Source organism: Dermochelys coriacea, chromosome 3, assembly GCF_009764565.3.
Source record: "Dermochelys coriacea isolate rDerCor1 chromosome 3, rDerCor1.pri.v4, whole genome shotgun sequence".
NCBI lineage: Eukaryota > Metazoa > Chordata > Testudines > Dermochelyidae > Dermochelys > Dermochelys coriacea.
In genome coordinates this window covers 136,053,801-136,073,948 of record NC_050070.1, presented here as the reverse complement: position 1 = coordinate 136,073,948, position 20,148 = coordinate 136,053,801, and the positions used below count along the sequence as shown (strand labels likewise).

The window sequence follows — 20,148 nt, the reverse complement described above, 5'->3', positions numbered from 1 at the left end:
TTTGTCAATTTCTAACTACAGTTAAGTTATATCTATATAGAAAATACCAACTTTCCCAATAATTTAAAAGGGCATCCAAACAGTAGCAGTGCTTCTATACTCCCTAGCAGTCACCTGATTCCTATCCAACTTAATGCTCAAGGAACTGCACATCAGGCGTGATCATATTTTGTCATTGGTTTAGCTTAATTAATCATTTTAACCACAATACAAGAACATTGTAATCCTTAAAAGAATAATTCAGATCAAAGAAACGTACCTCTCAGGATACAACACTTTCTTTTGGTATCCTTTGGTTTCAGAGGAGCAGCCGTGTTAGTCTGTATTCGCAAAAAGAAAAGGAGTACTTGTGGCACCTTAGAGACTAACAAATTTATTAGAGCATAAGCTTTCGTGAGCTACAGCTCACTTCATCAGATGCATCCGATGAAGTGAGCTGTAGCTCACGAAAGCTTATGCTCTAATAAATTTGTTAGTCTCTAAGGTGCCACAAGTACTCCTTTTCTTTTTGGTATCCTGTAAGCCTTGCTATCAAAGGTCATGTGGTCCAGTTCCCAATTAACCTTTGAGTAAATTGGAACAACCACCTCAAACCCAACCCTGAAAAGTGCTGAACATCCTCTACTTCCACTAAAGAGACGATGCCCCTACCACATTATGGGGGCACTAGGACCCAGGTGGTGCCCCCACATCTGACCTCAGGGGAAAACTGCAGAGAGGAGCCAGCCAAAGACTCCAGCCAGTTGAGGAAGAAACAGCCAAAGCAGGGACCTCTAGGTATTCCAAGAATTTCCTAGTTGAAACTTTCTCTGCTCACTAGCTGTTTGCTCAAAACACTCCCTTTCCCTCAGTCTCTTCATCTTATCTTCACTCCACACCCACCCCTCTCATTCTCCACTTCCTTGACCCATCCCCTTGCCCCCTTCCCTTTTCCTTCCATTTAGCTAAACCCATCCTAAATAAACCACCCCCCCAAAAATATCATGAAACTAACCTGCCATTTGCCACCATCACATTGTTCACTCTGTTTCCCCCACCCTGTGTCAGTCTGGTCTAATTAGCAGATAAGCTCTTCAGGGCAGGGCAGGACCTCTGCCTGCACAGTCTGAACACTCCTGGCTGGCCTATAGGCACTACCATAATAATTGTAACTCATTATTAATCAATCATGGTTAAGTGACCAGGAGAGGAGGACATAAAGCACCTTTCAGCATGGGTCCCTTCTAGGGTTGTCAATTAATCGCGCGAGATAACTGTGATTAATCAACTCAAAAAAATTAACTGCGATTAAAAAAATTAATCTTGATTAATCGCCGTTTTAATTACACTGTTAACAATAGAATACCAATTGAAATTTGAATATTTTGGGTGTTTTTCCACATTTTCAAATGTATGGATTTACAACAATTACAACAAAGAATGCAAAATGTACAGTGCTCACTTTTTACTACAAATATTTGCGCTGTAAAAAATTAAAAATAGTATGAGATGAATTGAAAAATACAAGTACTGTAGTGCAATCTCTTTATCGTGAAAGAGCATCTTACAAATTTAGAATTTTGTGTTACATAAATGCATGCAAAAAACAAAACAATGTAAAACTTCAGAGCCTACAAGTCCACTCAGTCCTACTTCTTGTTCAGCCAATTGCTAAGACAAACAAGTTTGCTTACATGTACGGGAAATAATGCTGCCCGCTTCTTATTTATAATGTCACCTGAAAGTGAGAACAGGCGTTTGCATGGCGCTTTTATAGCCGGCATTGCAAGGTATTTACGTGCCAGATATGCTAAAAATTCATATGCCCCTTCATGCTTCAGACACCATTCCAGAGGACATGCTTCCATGTCGATGACACTAGTTAATTAAATTTGTGACTGAACTCCTTGGGGGAGAATTGTACATCTCCTGCTCTGTTTTACCCACATTCTCCCATATATTTCATATTATAGCAGTCTTGTATGATGACCCAGCATGTTGTTCATTTTCAGAACACTTTTACTGCAGATTTGACAAAACTCAGAGAAGGTACCAATGTGAGATTTCTAAAGATAGCTACAGCACTCGACCCAAGGTTTAAGAATCTGAAGTGCCGTCCAAAATCCGAAAGGGACGAGGCATGGCGCATGCTTTTATAAAAGTCTTAAAAGAGCAACACTCCGATGCAGAAATTACCGAACCTGAACCACCAAAAAAGAAAACCAACCTTCTGCTGGTGGCTTCAGACTCAGATGATGAAAATGAACACATGTGGGTGCGCACTGCTTTGGATTGTTATCGAGCCGAACCTGTCATCAGCATGGACACATCCTCTGGAATGGTGGATGGCGAATGAAGGGACTCATGAATCTTTAGCGCATCTGGCACTTAAATATCTTGCAACACCAGCTACAACAGAGCCATCTGAACACCTGTTCTCACTTTCAGGTGACATTGTAAACAAAGAGCGGGCAGCATTATCTCCTGCAAATATATAAACTTGTTTGTCTTAGCAATTGGCTGAACAAGAAGTAGGACTGAGTGGACTTGTAGGCTCTGAAGTTTTACATTGTTTTGGTTTTGAGTGCATTTATGTAACACAAAATTCTAAATTATGCATTTATGTAACACAAAATTCTAAATAAATAAACTTGAGTGATTGGCTGAACAAGAGGTAGGAGTGAGCGGACTTTTAGGCTCTAAAGTTTTAGATTGTTTTGTTTTTGAACGCAGGGGTTTTTTTTGAACATAATTCTACATTTGTAAGTTCAACTATCATGATAAAGAGCTGTAGCTCACGAAAGCTTATGCTCTAATAAATTTGTTAGTCTCTAAGGTGCCACAAGTACTCCTTTTCTTTTTGCGAATACAGACTAACACGGCTGCTACTCTGAAACCTGTGATAAAGAGATTGTATTACAGTACTTGTATTAGGTGAATTGAAAAATACTATTTTTTTTATAGTGCACATATTTGTAATAAAATATAAAGCGATCTCTGTACATTTTGTATTCTGTATTGTAACTGAAAACAACATACTTGAAAATGTAGAAAACATCCAAGAATATTTAAATGGTATTCTATTATTGTTTAATCATGAGATTAATATTTTTAATCGCTTGATAGCCCTAGTCCCTTCATATCCTTTTTCGGGAGAATATACGTATAATATAAATAGGTCTTTTGTACACATCTTTCACAAAAGCAATGATGATGCAATTTCCTTCATCAAATAAGAAACGTGATAAGCTGGTAGCACAAGAGTAATGTTTCACTTAAAGGCAATGGAGAAGACCATGAATAAGAACTTAGGAATGGCCATACCGGGTCAGACCAATGGTCCATCTAGTCCAGTATCCTGTGTTCCGACAATGGCCAACAGCAGGTGCCCCAGAGGGAATGAACAGAACAGGTAATCATCAAGTGATCCATCCCCTGTCACCCATTCCCAGCATCTGGCCCAAAGAGTCTAGGGACACTTCAGAGCATGGTTTTGCATCCCTGCCCATCCTGGTTAATAGTCATTGATGGACCTATCCTCCATGAACTTATCTAATTCTTTTTTGAGCCCTGTCAGAATCTTTGCCTTCGCAACATCCTCTGGCAATGAGTTCCACAGGTTGACTGTGCGTTGTGTGAAGAAATACTTCCTTTGTTTGTTTTAAATCTGCTGCCTATTAATTTCATTCGGTGACCCCTAGTTCTTGTGTTGTGAGAAGGAGTAAATAACATTTCCTTATTTACTTCCTCCACACCAGTCATGATTTTATAGACCTCTATCATATCCCCCCTTAGTCATCTCTTTCCCAAGATGAAAAGTCCCAATCTTATTAATCTCTCATCATACGGAAGCTGTTCTATTCACCTAATCATTTTTGTTCTCCTTTTCCGTACCTTTTCCAATTCCAATGCATCTTTTCTTGAGATGGGGCAACCAGATTTTCATGCAGTATTCAAGATGTGGGCATACCATGCATTTATATAGAAGCATTATATTATCTATCCCTTTCCTAATGATTCCCAACATTCTGTTTGCTTTTTTGACGGCCGCTGCACACTGAATGGATGTTTTCAGACAACTATCCACAATTACCCCGCAAGAAAGATTTTGGAGTAACAGCTAATTTAGACCCCATCATTTTATATGTATAGTTGGGATTTTTTTCCCCACCACAGTGTGCACTACTTTGTATTTATCAACACTGAATTTCATCTGCCATTTTGTTGCCCAGTCATAGCAACTCATGAGACTTTTGCTCTCTGAGTAATGACAAGTTTCTTATTTGACTGCATTTCGGTAATTTGGGAGGAGAAAATAATATTGCATAGGACAAGCAATTTAGAAACCAATTGGGCTTAACTTTCTGGTGCCCCTCTAACTGCCAGAGCAAGAAAACTTGCAGAAAACAGCAGCCTGTATCAAGAGGCTAGAGAACATCTGACGAAGCCTTTGTCCTTGGCCTGAAATACATCATCACTGGAGGATGAATACAAGAGTAAACATTGCTAGCCACATGACACCATTGCTTGGAATGGAGAAAAAGAGTAAAAAACAAAACCACATCACCAAAACACTACTGTTATTAATGCTAAAGCCACAATTCTTCCCAAACTAAACTGTGCAAGTCTCTAACATTTTAGAACCGCCGTCCTTACCTGCTTTTAATTTCTTGTCCCAGCTTCAAATTGAAATTGTTCAATGACTGAGTAATAGTATGTGGTACTACTAACTGGGAGAATCGTGATTCAGACTCATACTTCAAACAAATGGACAGTATCACAGAGCTATTCTGCAGAAATGGTAAATTCATCCATCTCACAGTCCTCCCATATGACAAGTCAGACACCGTGGGAAAGACCTACACTATGCTAGACAATTCATAGATTCCAAGGACAGAAGGGACCATTGCAATCATCTCATCCAACCATCTGTATAACACAGAAATTCCTCAGAACAATTCCTAGAGCAGATCTTTTAGAAAAAACACCCAATCTTGATTTTAAAATGGACCGTGATGGAGAATCCACCATGACTCTTGGTAAATTGTTCCGATGGCTAATTACCCTCAGTAAAAAAATGTACATCTTATTTTCAGTCTGAATTAGTCTAGCTTCAACTTCCAGCCATTGGATCGTGTTATATGTTTCTCTGCTAGACTGAAGAGTCCGTTATTAAATATTTGTTCCCCGTGTCAATTCTTATAGACTAATCATGTCACCCCTTAACCTCCCCTTTGTTAAGTTACTTAGATTCAACTCTTTGAGTCTATCACAGGCATAGTTTTTAATCCTTTAATCATTCTCATGGCTGTTCCTGAACCCGCTCCAATTCCTCAACATCCTACTTGAATTGTAGGCACCAGAACTGGACACAGTATAGCAGCAGTAGTTGCACCAGTGCCAAACAGAAGTAAAATAACTTCTCTATTCATAATCAAAAGTCCCATTGTGCATCCAAGCATCCCATTAGCTCTTTTGGCCACAGCGCCACATTGGGAGCTTATATATTCAGCTGATTATCCACCATGACTCCTAATCTTTTTCAAAGTCACTACTTCCCAGGATAGAGGCCCTCATCACGTAAGTATAGCCTACATCCTTTGTTCCTAGATGTACACATTTACATTTAGCTGCATTAAAATGCATATTGTTTGCTTGTGCTCAGTTTACCAAGCAATCCAGACCGCTCGAATCAGTGACCTATCCTCTTCAGTATTTACCATTTCCCCAATTTTGGGTCATCTGCAAACTTTAATCAGTGATGATTTTATGTTTTCTTCCAGAGCACAGATGGGACATTGTCTAGATAAAATTCTGTTTTTCCCTTCACTAGTTATATCTATTACTAATATCACCACCATGGACTATTAACTCTCAAAAACCATTTTGAAATCCAATATAAATTTTTCACCGTTTGTTTACTTTTTGCAATTCACTGAAGCACAAAACAGTGAAACTCTATAGGTCTGTCAATTTAACTTTCAGGTACTCAAGCACAAGAAGTGTGCTGAGGTGTTTGGGTTCCATTCATTGCATGGGAATGGCTAAAGGCCAAAAACAGAGTTCTCTGCAATTTATTTAATCAAATCAATCAATCCTCTCTGGTAAAGCTGAGTTTTGAAAAGCTTTCAAAAAAATCTAACTAAAGCTAGATGTTGATCAAAGAATTTGACATAGGCTTTTTCCCATTACATAATCATAGAAAATGAAAAAGCAATTTTACAAATTCTTGTTAAACAAAATTAAAGAAATGTGAAAGTCATCAAAAATCTTTCTTACTTGCAATATTTTATTGTCATCTACTGCAAGACGTTGTAATAATGGAAACATTTTAGTCTTGTATCCTAGGAAAAGGAGAATAAATTTAAAAGACATCAGTGAAGATCTAAATATAGAAATATAATACAGTACTTATTTTACTTACCAAATCCAACATCAGGAAAGTGTATAGAAGAAATTCCAGTGTTTGAAAGAATTAGTTGTTCTAATCTGAAATTTAGAAGTTAAAGTATGTCTGTTAAAAAGATTTTGGTAAAAATACTGAAGTTTTTACCTAATACAACCCATGTTAACTTTCTGACAGCAAGCCTTGTGATTTAAAGAACATTGTTAAAACTTCACAGCTGGTAACCAAGTTTAAAAGGCAGTTTACAGAAGGACAGCAGTGGAGTTCCAAGCTTTCAAAATGGCAGCTTGCTTTGGAGGTACTAATCTTCAGAATGGCTTGATTTTTTGTTTAAAATAGTTTACTGCTCCCTTCCCTTATGGGCCATATTTTTGGTATAAGAGTTTAAGTAACTTTGCAACTCATCATTTATCAGGTTCCACATATTTGAATGGACACAGAAGTAGATGAAGTTGAGTAGGGAGAAAAAACAGTATTTTTTCCTAAATCATATACCCAAATGCAAAGTGGCATTTCATACCAGCTCAGCACTGTAACTATCAAGATGCTGCTGTGTAGGAATCGATGGAACAAGAGGTTATCGCTACAAAAGATAACCTAAACCAAAAAAAAAAAAAAAAAGGCACTTTAAATCCACAAAGACAACATCCACACAGGGAACAGCAGCAGCAAATAATTATACTAGTGTAGGTATGCTGGTAAATATCCCAGTGTGGACAAACTTCTAGGCTTGGTCTATACTTAAAACTTGTATTGGCATAGCTACTGCAGGATGTGAAAAAACCACGCCCCTGACTGACACAGCTATGCTGACAAAATCCCTGTTGTAGAAGCAGCTATGCTGACAGAAGAGGGCGTCTGTTGGCATAGGTAATGTCATTTGTGCAGATAGTGTTCCTACACCAGCAGAAAAACTCCTTCTGTTGGTGTAAACTACATCTACACTAGAGGGTTATGCCAGCATAGCTATGCTGACATAGGCTCTGTAGTCTAGCCATCGTCCTAGTGTTAACTTGGAAAGGAGCAGGAGGTGGATGGAAGTATCTTCTTCCGTGCGATTGTAGGGATTAAATCGCTCTGCCTCCATCCCACTCTAATCACCTTTTTTTTTTTTTAGATGGAAGGAGAGAAGACAGGAAAAATCTTGTGGGATCCTTTCATCTCCATGGCTAAAAGACAAGAGCTGCCAGCCAATTAAACATTCTTGGCTACATGACCACCTATAAAAATCTTCTCTGGTTGACTGCATCCCAATTAGAATAGTAATCCATTCAGTGTGTTGCCCAACCTCATTTCCCAGAATCAGATGGAAGGGAATATAGGAAGGGAATGGTCATATGCAGTTATTTAATGCATTTAACAACAACTGGCATTATGTATCCACTACCAAAGAATTGCCCCTCTAAATCAGGAGCAATCTCCAAAGCTCCTTATCATAGGAAGCCCATATAGGTTTTAAGAGCTAGTTGTCCTGAAAAGGGTTTTCTCTGGGATATGGCCCTATAATTACAATATCTGAACTTCAAACTGTTGTGTTTAAAAATAAAAAACAAAAAACCACCCACACACTAATTCCATAAATATCTTAATAAAAACATGCTTTAATTAAATCTTAAAATAAAATTAAATCCTTCCCCAGATTATGTTAAATAGTTCAGATACTCTTCACAAAAACAGCAAAAAAAACCTTAATTTTCAAAATTCTGTAACCTTCACTACCAAGGCAATATTATCATGCTTCAAACCACTAAGGATATGTGAATGAATCAATTTACAGAGCATGACAAAATTTTCAGTAAAAGTTCTTTAACAATTACCTGGGAAGATATGCTATTAGCTGCAGTTGACTTCCATCAATTAATTGGTTGTTTGAAAGGTCTAATAATTTCAAGGTCTGCAGAACGTTAATGGGTCTGTAAGCATTACAAAAAATGCAATTATGTTTTTAAATTGTTTTAAAATATTTACACTCATATACACACAACTGTATAATAAAATCAGTGCATTCACACAAGTATCCCAGATCACACAGTATGTTAAAATCTCCTTTGCAATATTACCATGGTAATGGTAATTTAACCCATGACTGGAATTTAGTTTAATTTTTATCAGACATGTCATAACTTTATGCATACAGTATATTAATCACAAAAGGACGACTTTAGCATTTAAAGCTAAACCTCATACCTTTCTAAAACTGGAATATCATTGGAAGCAAGGTACAATTCTTCAAGTGCTGGCCACCCTGGAGCACACAGAAGAACCTAATAGGAAAACTTTGTTTAGTATTAGTAGTATAACTGTATACAAGTCAGAATCTGTGCATCATATACATTTTACTTCAAACACATTCAAAGTATGCCATAACTATCTAGAATACTGTTTATTTCAGGTTTCAGAGTAGCAGCCATGTTAGTCGGTATCCGCAAAAAGAAAAGGAGGACTTGTGGCACCTTAGAGACTAACAAATTTATTTGAGCATAAGCTTTCGTATTTTATTTCAGTAACTCTTCCTATTTAATTGCAACTATGCCTCTGATCCTGTATGTCATCTGCAGTACAGATAGATGGTAGTCATTAGGATTCCACACAGCCACAGGATTCACTGTTACTGGACTGGAATCCATATTTCAAAAAGAAAAGGCAAGGGAACCGACAACATTGTCATTTAAATTGTAACTTTAGGATAGTGTCACCCCATCTTCCCCCATTCTGTGAACCACCATTTTCCATTTGGATTTTCATGTTTGGTTTACAAAATCAAGAACTTGGGAAAACTAAGATTAGCTAAACAAGGCTTTTTCTAAGATACAGGGCTCTGAAAAGTCTCCACTGTTTTCAGTGGAACTATGCCAAATTAGCTTAGCCTAGAAACCTCAATATTTTATTTTAGTCCTGGATGGGATCTAATGCACAGTATTATTTCTGATAAAGGTAGGTTGACAATTTAATCTATCACTTTTAGGTCAGGCTTATGCTAGGGAAAACGCCCACTGCTGATATCCCTCGGCAGCAACAGGTCATCTTCCTAGTGTACACAAGGTGTAAGACGAGAGTAATTAACGGGAAAAGCAATTTGCACGTTTCCATGCATGGAAACAACTCAGACTTTCATTTTCCTATGTTGTATCTGAGTTCATAGAAATAGGCTCTATACTACCAGATGTTTGTCTGCTCCTTTATAAATACAAGCATATTAAAACACCTACTATACAAAGTGATGCCAGAACCACATTTCATAAAGAATCTCAATATGGTTATATCAAAGTGGGTCAGTCACATAAAAATAACTTTAAAAAAAAGTCAGTGTTCTGATCTATATTAGAAAAGTTGCACCAGTATAACAAACTGAAAATCAGTTTACACAAACACACACCTCTAATGCAGACACATTAGAACCAGGTTAAACTTCAGATAAACTAAACTATTTAATTCAGTAATTTACCAACTTACCAATTTAACCTGGTTTAAGTGCGTCCGCATCAGGGTTTCATGCCAGCGTAACAAGAATTTTAGAGTGATTTAATTATACCGGTGCATTTTCTCTCTAATATAGATTAGACTCAATTTTGGAAGATTGTATGATCGAGTGTAACACCCATACCACTAAGTGTAAGCCCTTATTATGTTTTTACTGACCCATGTAACCAAATGATTAACAAATAAAAACAAATTTACTTCATAAATGTAAGAAGCGCATTACCTCTGCCCATGTTACTCCAGTTCGATTAAGTGCCAGAACCCTCAATTTACTAAGTGTACAGATTATAGAAGCAGATGGAAATTTCATCTTGTTTTGACTGTATAAAAAGAATAAATAGGTTCTTATTTCTACAGCATAAAAACTCAATTATTCAACTAAATCACCAATTTAGAATTTCATATTTCAAAACAAAAAGGAACACATAGGATTACATGCCATTAAAGAGAGGCACATTGTCAAGGACTTTGTATATTTAAATATTTTCCAACCTATTTAGAAAAATGCCTTGGTAGTTTGAGTACAAATTCTTTCCTTGCAATTAGTTAAAGTACTGAATTCCTTGCAATTTAGTTAGTTTAAGTTCTGAAGCTGAAGGGGTTAGTTTAAGTACCGAAGCATTAAGGTGGGAAAAAGGGAATTATTTATTTTGTTACCAGAAAGAAAAGTGACAAGTCAAATTTTGGGCCCATCCCCTTGACACTGTATCTTTAGAAACAGATTAAAATGAGGGTTGCAGCAGGAAATTCTTAAAGAGATTCATTTTATGACAAAATGCCATAGAGATTACCAGACCTACCCCACTTAATGCTCCAGTAAAGGATCTACATTAATTTGTCATTTTGTTAAAAATGTTTTTATTGTTAGCAGCTAGACTTTGTATTGTACACTATTGGAAAAATGCAACTCCTCCTATGAAATAGCGGTATAATAGAATATGGACTCTTCTTGTAATGGGAAAGCTTTCACACCAGATATGTACACAAGAGAAGCACCAAAAAGAAGATAGGTATTTAGAAACTTAGCCACCCTTTTTAGTGTACTGAGAACAGGAGGACTCCCCTATCAGCAATCCAGAATCTTTAGCCAGGTCCTTTCAATACCCTGTAAGAACCGTAAGCACGGCTATACCTGGTCAGACCACTGGTCCATATAGCTCAATATCCTGTCTGAAGCACCTGGTATTGGCCATTGTCGGAAGAGGGAATGAATAGAACAGCTAATTATCAAGTGATCCAACCCGTCATCCATTCCCAGCTTCTGGCAAACAGAGGCTAGGGACACTTTAGAACATAGTTTTGCATCCTGAATAACTAATAAGTAATGTTCAGTGTAGTATGCTAAGGTTTTATTTTAAATTTGCCATAATAAAAACATTTTTTTTTTTAAAGATTAGAACTAAATCTTATGCATAAATGCCAGAACATTGATAAAATAAGGATTTTAAGGACTCAGTGCCACAGAAAAATGCTAGGTTTCAGAGTACAGCCGTGTTAGTCTGTATTCGCAAAAAGAAAAGGAGTACTTGTGGCACCTTAGAGACTAACAAATTTATTAGAGCATAAGCTTTCGTGAGCTACAGCTCACTTCATCGAATGCATCCGATGAAGTGAGCTGCAGCTCACGAAAGCTTATGCTCTAATAAATTTGTTAGTCTCTAAGGTGCCACAAGTACTCCTTTTCTTTTTGAGAAAAATGCTGACATTAAAGAGCTTATACATGGTGCCATAGTGTCCTTAAACTAACTCTAGGTCCTATTTCCCTCCAAACATTTCTTTCCTCTGGGCTTGTATACAGAGGGAAAATTACCAGAAGAGCTAGGTCAGTACAGCAGTATAGATATGTAGGTAAATAGCCCCATGTAGACAAGCACTTAGAGATTTGATAGCAGGCTTCCCCAGTTTTCATCTACTCATCGTCCCCGCACCATAACTGTTTATACTACAATTGTGTATCTACTTCCAACGTTTGTTTTTTTTTTTTTAAACTGACAAGTTCTGACAAAAGGGCCAAATAAATCCAAAAATTCTGTTTGTGTCATAAGCACCATTTTTATACAATCCATTTGAATCATAACTCCAAAAAACACATTATAAATCTGGATTACAAATTTTAAACACTCAAGGATTAAAACTTTATATCAGAGTAATTAAAAATAATTATCTTATTTTTCCTACCGATACTAGTCAAGGCCCTGTATACCCTGCAGCAAACTGGGCCTAAATCCTGCAGCAACTTCATTTTTGGCAGCATTCTGGCGCTGAATTCTGCAAACAAATGGAAAATCTCCAACAGCTTCAATTTAAAAATTGGGGTCTTTTTTTAAACTGAACTAAGTAGGAGAAGGAATACAGTCAGTAAACCATTCCTTTTTTATTTTGATATTAAATTCAGTTTATTTTATGTCGCCATCAAATTTCAGTTTGCCTCAGGTTTTAGTATTGACACAACTACATTGTAGAAATTGACCAGGGAGCCCTTGGACGCTACTATGGGGACAATTGTGACTTTTGACACAGAGAAAGGTATGGAAGATTTTTGGTACCCAGGAGTCTTTTGGTACTGGGGGAGTGCATCTTGTCTTTCCCTACCCTTGTGGGATCGGGGAAGAGGCAGCTTAATTTGGGAGTAAGGGAACCTGCACTCCTAATTCCCCAAACGTTCAAACCATGACAATAACCAGCCGCCATACTGTCCCTTATCCTAATATTTTGCTATTTCTTCCAACAATGATGGGTAACATTAGCTGAATATTTCTACTTAAAAAGGATCAACTTTCAAAGTGTTAATGTTAATATTTAAACATGTTTGAGTTAATATACTCCATGCTGATGAACGGAAAGTTTGTCTGAGTTATGGTTTCAAGCTGTCTGCTTACAAACTCAGGAAGATCACACTGTATCAGTTCACATTTGGAGGTGTTCTTACAGTTTCCGTAAGGGGGTTGCCCTATTTATTTAAATAAAAAAGTTAAGATTTCACAAACATAATTCTGTTGCAAATTCCTTGGCCATGAAATTATGGAAAAAAATAGAGCCCCATCAGAAGTTGTTCTCCTGAGAATAGGTTCCTCAGTGAAAACTCCAGTCTCAGCCTCTTCAACAATCAGTATGCGTGTGTAACTCATGGGTGGTGGCTGGAGCCCCCCTTTGGACAGGCTAGCCCCTGGTTCCGCCCCCCCGCCCTGTGGCCAAAGCCTCAAGACTCCCTGCCCGGAGGTGCCCCAAGGGCCCCCCCCCCCCCCCACACCTGCCTGAAGGTGCCCCGGACCTCTCGTGGTCGTGCCATGGCTCCCCCACCTCCCCCCAAGCCACCCCAGGGAAAAGCGTCTTCCCGAAGCTTTTGATACATCCCATGCAGGTTCAGGGGTGCTGAGGAGGTGGTATTTGCTACTCAGCTTCCTGGGTTCATCAGTAATCTTGCTGGGGCCCAGGTAGATTACTGATGAACCCAGGAAGCTGAATAGCACATACTGCCTCTCAGCTGCCTTGCAACCTGCATGGGGAATAATAAAAGCAAAAACTTCCCTCACCAAACCCCACAACTGGGGGTCCGGTGGCAGTCTTCTCTTGCCTATTATATCTGCCACTCATGGTGCAACTACAGTAGAACACCAGAGTTACAAACTAACTGGTCAATCGCACGTCTCATTTGGAACCAGAAGTACGCAATGATGCAGCAACAGAGACAAAAAAAGCAAATACAGTACTGTACTGTGTTAAATGTAAACTATTTTTAAAAGGGAAAGTTTAAAAAAAAGATTTGACAAGGTAAGGAAACTTTCTGTGCTTGTTTCATTAAAATTAAGATGGTTAAAAGCAGCATTTTTCTTCTGCATAATAAGTTTCAAAGCTGTAGTAAGTCACTGTGCAGTTGTAAACTTTTGAAAGATCATAATGTTTTGTTCAGAGTTACAAACAACCTCCATATTCGAGGTTTTCATAACTCGGAGGCTCTACTGTACCTAAAAAAATACTACTAGACTCATACAAAATATAAAAAGGAGCACATCTCCAGTTTCCTCTGCCAAAATTACAAATACAAAATTAGATTGCCCACAGAGTACTGAAGTCCCTTACCTTCAAATCCCCATCCATCTAATTTCTCTGAGATCTATTTCTAACAATTAGACAGGCCTAAATACCCATACAAAAGTGAGATCTCAAGTCCCACTTAGCTGCCTCTACTCTTCTCCCCTAAGGGTGGGGGGTTTAATGTGCGTAGTAGGAATGTGCCAACACATCAATATTGTCACAGATATTTCCCAGCAGTTTTGTCACTGTGATCCACTAGAATTTTTTCAACTCAGGTGTGGACTGGGTCCCAGAGAAATCAAGGCAGTGCCCCTGAAGCATTTGGGATACTTCAGTTTGGTGAAAGATGAACATTCTGAATAAAACACGATGCTCTAGATAAAAATCAGACTCTTGAACAAAAGCGTACTGGGACAATCGGAGGGAGGGATTAACAACAGCACCAGGAGTCCCAAGACAGCTAAAAACAATTCAAGAAAAAGAAAACAAGTTTGTTTTAAAGCCTTCCTACATTAAAAGATAAAACTCTAAGTTATCAACTTTACAATACAAGGAAAAATAGATCTGAAAAACAACAATGAAAATAGATAATTAATAAAATTAGCTAGTCTTAGTAGCTGCAAAATGAGCTCCCTCAGTGAGGATGAGAGAGTACATCCAAAAGGTTTGCAACTGTCACCTTAATTGCAGTACGGTTGTTTAATGTTTTTCACTGTGAAATTCCATAGGGCCCATCTTACCATTCTGATTCAAAGAGATACTATCAACTTGATTTTTTTAAGTCTAGTTTCTAAGAGAGCACCCTTTAAATAGTATTTTTCTGAATATTTTAAAAATAGCTTTTCTATAAACCTTAAGGGTTTTTCAGCCCCCTGTTGATGTTTACAAGGAATTTATTAGTCAATTTTCCCCTTGCCAAGTATATACTAGCAAATGATTAAATTGACTATACATAAGGAAATGTCAAATACAGGAAGTAAACAACCAAAAATAGAGAAGCAATCACAACAGTCTTAGGAGTTTCTTTCAACCATAGCAGTCTTAGGGGCTTCATTTGTAACAATAATATATACTCATTTTTGAGACGGAATTGTGATTTTCTGGTATATAGTATTCCTTTAAAGCTTTGAGACATGTAGACAAGACAAAAATGTCTACCCTAAACACTTTTGGAGAATTTGGTTTCACACAGTCAAACATCCTTGGGAATCTATTCTTTCCTTGATATGACACACTATTGGAAGGTATCGCACATCCAGAAAAAGACTAGATACCCAATTAAAAAAAACAAAAACAAAAACCACAATTTGGAACAATTATATACACACACACACACACACACACACACACACACACACACCTGAGATCAAGACTTTCCAGATTCTGAACTTGACAAGCAATATCTGTTACTTTCTCCCAGGATGGCAACAGATTTTTTGATAGATTTATACTCCTGATATCTGAGAATTCACTTTAAGAAAAATGTATTAGAATTCTGAACTTTTTTCCGAGAACAGAGGTATAACTTTACAACTATTGTGTTCTTGAACCAAAATATAGCAGAGTAAGTCTGTCTAAGCTAACAGATACTACAGCTCAGTTACTCCTAGTTTGTATCCTGGAATCTATTACAGAAATAGTACATTAAGACTTATAAAACAACTCAGTTCTACAAGTCCAGAAGAGTGTTTATGTCTAGAGTAAAGAATATACAATTCTTATTTGTTCATTTACTAACACTGTATACAATTCTTGCTATGTATTTTGGAAACATAACCACAAAATGTAAGAAATGGAATTATTATTGACTACATATTCACAGCCACTGATGCCCATGAATAAAGTGCTTCTCCAGTAACAGCAGCAATTTTTATGGCCGTATCTACACTAAATTTTTTCTTTGTTACCAACAATGCAGCTTCTGATAAATGATGGTAGTTACCAGGGTAGATTTGATTTAAATCATGTTTAAAATCACTAGTCAGGAAGACTATTTAATCATGGATTTCTACATAAAAGTGTGTTCTTGTTGGTTGTTATAGCCTTAATACATATTCTTCACAACTCAGAGATAAACGTAGGTTTCGTTTTTAGAAGGTACACACTATACATTTTTAAGTGATTTATTCTGAAAGCTTTTCAGATTAGTTTTAAATCAGAAAAATGAATGATTGTTTGGTTATTTCAATTACCAAAGGTAATTGAAGCAGATATTTATGAAGTTATTGGGAGGTGAACCATCTCCAATTCAACAGGTTAATCATGAATATTTGGAGGAGTTTCTTGCCATGCTGTATTAGAAGGAGGACATCACCAGACAGACATTTAAATTGTTTTATTTAAATAAAACAACAACGTTATGTATTATGGATTTTTTTCTTCAACGGCAAACATAATATTTTAACAAAACAAGCATATAAATTTTTGAATTTAGTTAAACATTAAAGTATTTTAAAATCAGGGTTGTTTTTGTTAAAATTGTTTTCAACAAATAGTTAATGATTTTTTTTTTTTTTAAATCCCAAGAATTAAAATAGACAATGTCAGCCAGGTCAACATGAGAAACTTAAAATATTGGCTTTTGCAGCTAACTCAGTCATCTTCACCTTCATTTTCCTGTTTGTTCATAATCTGGAAAAGAAAAAAACAAGCTTTCTTGCTTTTTTAGGTCCCAAATGATTTCTCAATTTGGAATGAATTAGTCCAAAGGAAGAATATTTTCTTTCTACGCCAGCAGAAGAAGCTACTGTTGTCAAAAGTGAGATCATCATTTCAACAGTCTCTGAATCCAAAGTGAATCATTTTTTTAATGCTTGTAATTTAACTCTGTCATTGCATACTTCTTTTATTAAGAACTCACTCGGTTCCTTCCAAATTTCAATAGCGTCAGCAATAAAACAGCTATTTGCATTTTGTTCCAGGCTTCAGGGTACCCAACAGGTGTTCAACATTTCTCTTAAGCCCAATGTTGAGAACTCTATGACAAAATCGTGAAAAAATAAATGGCACTGTCACAGCCAAACTGTCATCAGATTAGGTCAGTTCTTGATATAGTGCTCAAAAAAGTCCATTACGGAGTTCCATCGCATGTCTTGTGGGAGAGTTAGCTAACTGCTGCAAAGTGGTTGTTCCAGAAGTATTTTGCAATTTCAACAACATTAGCCTTTATTTCTGGAACACTGAAGTCTTTGGCTAGGAGGTGCATCAAATGAGCACTGCAACCGTGTGTTAGTAGCTTGGGACTCTCTTCTAAATTTTTTCTCATCTTTGATACATTTGCAGCATTGTCTGTAACCAACCTGCATACCAAACATTTGAATTTTTCCCCAAGTTTGTTATAGCTTTTACTGCTACTTCTTGTAAGTATTCTGCTGTGTGTGCATTTCCTGATGTATCAATTGTTTCTGTAAGGAAGACATTCCCTTCTGTTGTTACACAAGCACAAACAGGATTATTGTGGACATTGCTCCACCCATCAAGACTCAGGTTAACAATTTCACCCTCTCGACCTTTTGCACACTGCACAATTTCTCTTTCACACACTTTATCCAGCAATTTGCCTGTGACACCTGCTCTGTTGGGTGGACTGTATCCTGGTTTTAATGACTGAAACATGTTAATGAAGTGTGGGTTCTCAATCATACGGAAAGGAGAGCTTATTGCATAAACAAACCGGACAATTTTTTCATCAATTACCTCTTTTTGTAATCTGCTGGTTCTTATCACAAACTTATCTATGGTTGTTTCTGGATGGAAATTTTTTTTCCTTTTTGCCACAGGTGATATACTGTGGCTATGTGACATACATGATGTGACTGAAACACTGTCCCTGGCAGATAACGCTGACACTATAGAAAATGATAGTGATCTTGAAGGTTGACAGTCTTCAATATCCTGTATGTTGACGATGGATTCTCCTAAACAAAGTAAGTCAATGCAGTTATTATTATCACCATCTGCTCATTTAGTATTATTCATTGCATTCACCGACACTCAGTACTACTTTAGAGGTGAAACTGTAAAAAGATGATGTGCCTATTTCAGCTATATATATATTTTTTTTTTTTTAACACAACTGCATCTAAAATGCAGCTGTATATTTTTTACTCAAACATGAGAATTCAAGAATATTCCAGAAGGAAGACAGGCAGTCCTTAAGAAAGGAATATGAAATAAAAAATAGTTTACCAACCCGAAGATCCTGCATGTTCAGACATGTTCCTTTCATCATCTTCAACGCAGCTTTCTCCTGAGAAGGAGCATGTCTCATGATGTTGTTTCATTCGGGCAATGAGGCCTTACATTTCTTTGTTGCTGTTTGCATTTTGCACGCATGCCTGTCTTACCCACAGGTAGAGGGACTTCATTAAAATATTCCCAAACTGGGTCTCTTTTACAGCCAGATGCCATTATAGGTTTTCCCTTCTAGTGAGAGAATGGTATGGTAGATCTCAAATCAACGAAGGCTACACTCAAAGACCTCAAGACTTCTGGAATGTGCTGCTCAAACAGTTTCACATTTGTTTCTACTGCCTGCCCCTCCCTTCTCACATTTATCTCCAGACTTCTTCTCCTTGTCCAGATCCATTCTGCCCCCAACAATCTTCTATTCATTGAACTTTTTGAAACTTTGCACTTTTAGAGAAAGGTAAGGGATTGACTCCGTGTACACAAATTTGCAGAGGGACAATAGGGTTGAGGTCTGTTATTTCTCATTTTTATATAGTATTTATTTATTTACAAATGTTTTTGCTGTTAACAAGTGTATTATCTCTGGAGACACAAATCCACAGTTTGAGAACTGCAAAACTAAGCATCTCTGATGGTATCTTCTAGCACTGAGCCCCATTGGGTAGATAGAAAGATTAACCTAAAAAAATCTATGCAGAAGCACCTGGAACCCCATAAGATTCGGTTCCTAATCCATGAATTATTGGAACCCATTTACAAAACTTTTCTTAAACATTACATTAATATATTGTCTCATACTATAGAATTAGAATTTATAATTCCTATTTCACGATGAGATATCTTTAAGCTATAATGTATCTTAATTACAGCTACTTGTGCCCATTATTATGAAATTTCTACCATTCAAAAGCATTTATAGTTAGAGGACAGACTGAATTAAGCTCCTAAATTTAATAAAAATGAACTAAACTGATTTTAAAATAAGCTCTGAAAAGATGTAAATTTAATCCCTTAATGTCTGCAGATACACCTGGAATGCTTACATAAATCAAAGATGCTTTATGCACATAATAAAACACTTTTAGAAAAGGATACTAGGACACGTTCTGCTGATTTCCTCTTTCTGACCAGCATGGCTCACTGCACATTCGCTCACTGAGATGTCTACCAATTTGTTCAGCTGACTACATGAAAAAAAATACTGAATGTTAATTTATATACAAACAGAGAAAAGCAACACAGATTATATATTGTATAAAAGCACTCAGATATTAAATCTAAACAATATGCATTTTACATTCTTTTTACAATTACTATACAAACACTATATTACCAGATAGTGGTATCATCTTCATCTAAATCACAGAAATGCTCCCATGTAATACCCTTCAGCAACATTACAGAACAATTTGTAAAAGCAGCAAAGAAAATGACCCCATCAGATTTAAATCATACAGAGTAATTCAAGTAGGTAAAATTTAGTAACGTAATTTGGAACATCCAGGCTCTTACAACAAGCGCTACAGGAATTTTAAATTATAAAATGATCAGTACCTTTGGTTTAAGTCTCTTCTGGAAAAAAAAATGGTATTTTCAACTGTTCAGTAGCCTCTAATGACATTTGTGGGAGGAGACGAATTGATTCAGTATCTACTAAGTCAAGACCACCCAACTGCTACAGGAGCGCCATGGAGACACCAGCATATGTGCAGCCCATTCCATACACCACACCGATTATCAACAAATAACTAATTTCCTCCTCCTCTTCTTTCCCAGATAGAAGAATGAGAGCCACTTAGAATAGGTGAAGACAATTCCTCATTACTGGTACTGTGGGCTTTCAACCCTTGATTTTTTTATTCACAGAACATAGTCACCACTGAGCTGAGTTGATACCGACATTAAAACACTAACAAATCATACACTGTACAACAATCATAAAACATTAACAAATTTTAAAAGGAACCCATTAATGTGTATGACAAATGCTAATCTCATGATAAACTACATTTCCTTACTTTAGCCCTCAAATTGCTGTCATTACCTCTTGTTGTGTG

The 20,148-nt window shown here is 36.9% G+C and overlaps 1 protein-coding gene and 1 long non-coding RNA gene across 2 annotated transcripts in view; one reads left to right on the top strand and one right to left on the bottom strand.

Moving 5' to 3' along the window:
* TBCE (tubulin folding cofactor E) overlaps positions 1–20,148 on the bottom strand; it is a 56,462-nt gene that overhangs the window by 10,058 nt on the left and 26,256 nt on the right. The window contains 7 exon segments of the mRNA XM_043511405.1: positions 6,259–6,323; positions 6,404–6,468; positions 8,203–8,298; positions 8,573–8,649; positions 10,089–10,185; positions 15,261–15,360; positions 19,187–19,275. Of these exon segments, the coding sequence (XP_043367340.1) occupies positions 6,259–6,323; positions 6,404–6,468; positions 8,203–8,298; positions 8,573–8,649; positions 10,089–10,185; positions 15,261–15,360; positions 19,187–19,275 (589 nt within the window).
* LOC122459418 lies at positions 5,703–11,840 on the top strand. Its single transcript, XR_006280116.1, has 2 exons — positions 5,703–6,683; positions 7,503–11,840. It is a non-coding gene; the product is annotated as an uncharacterized LOC122459418 (long non-coding RNA).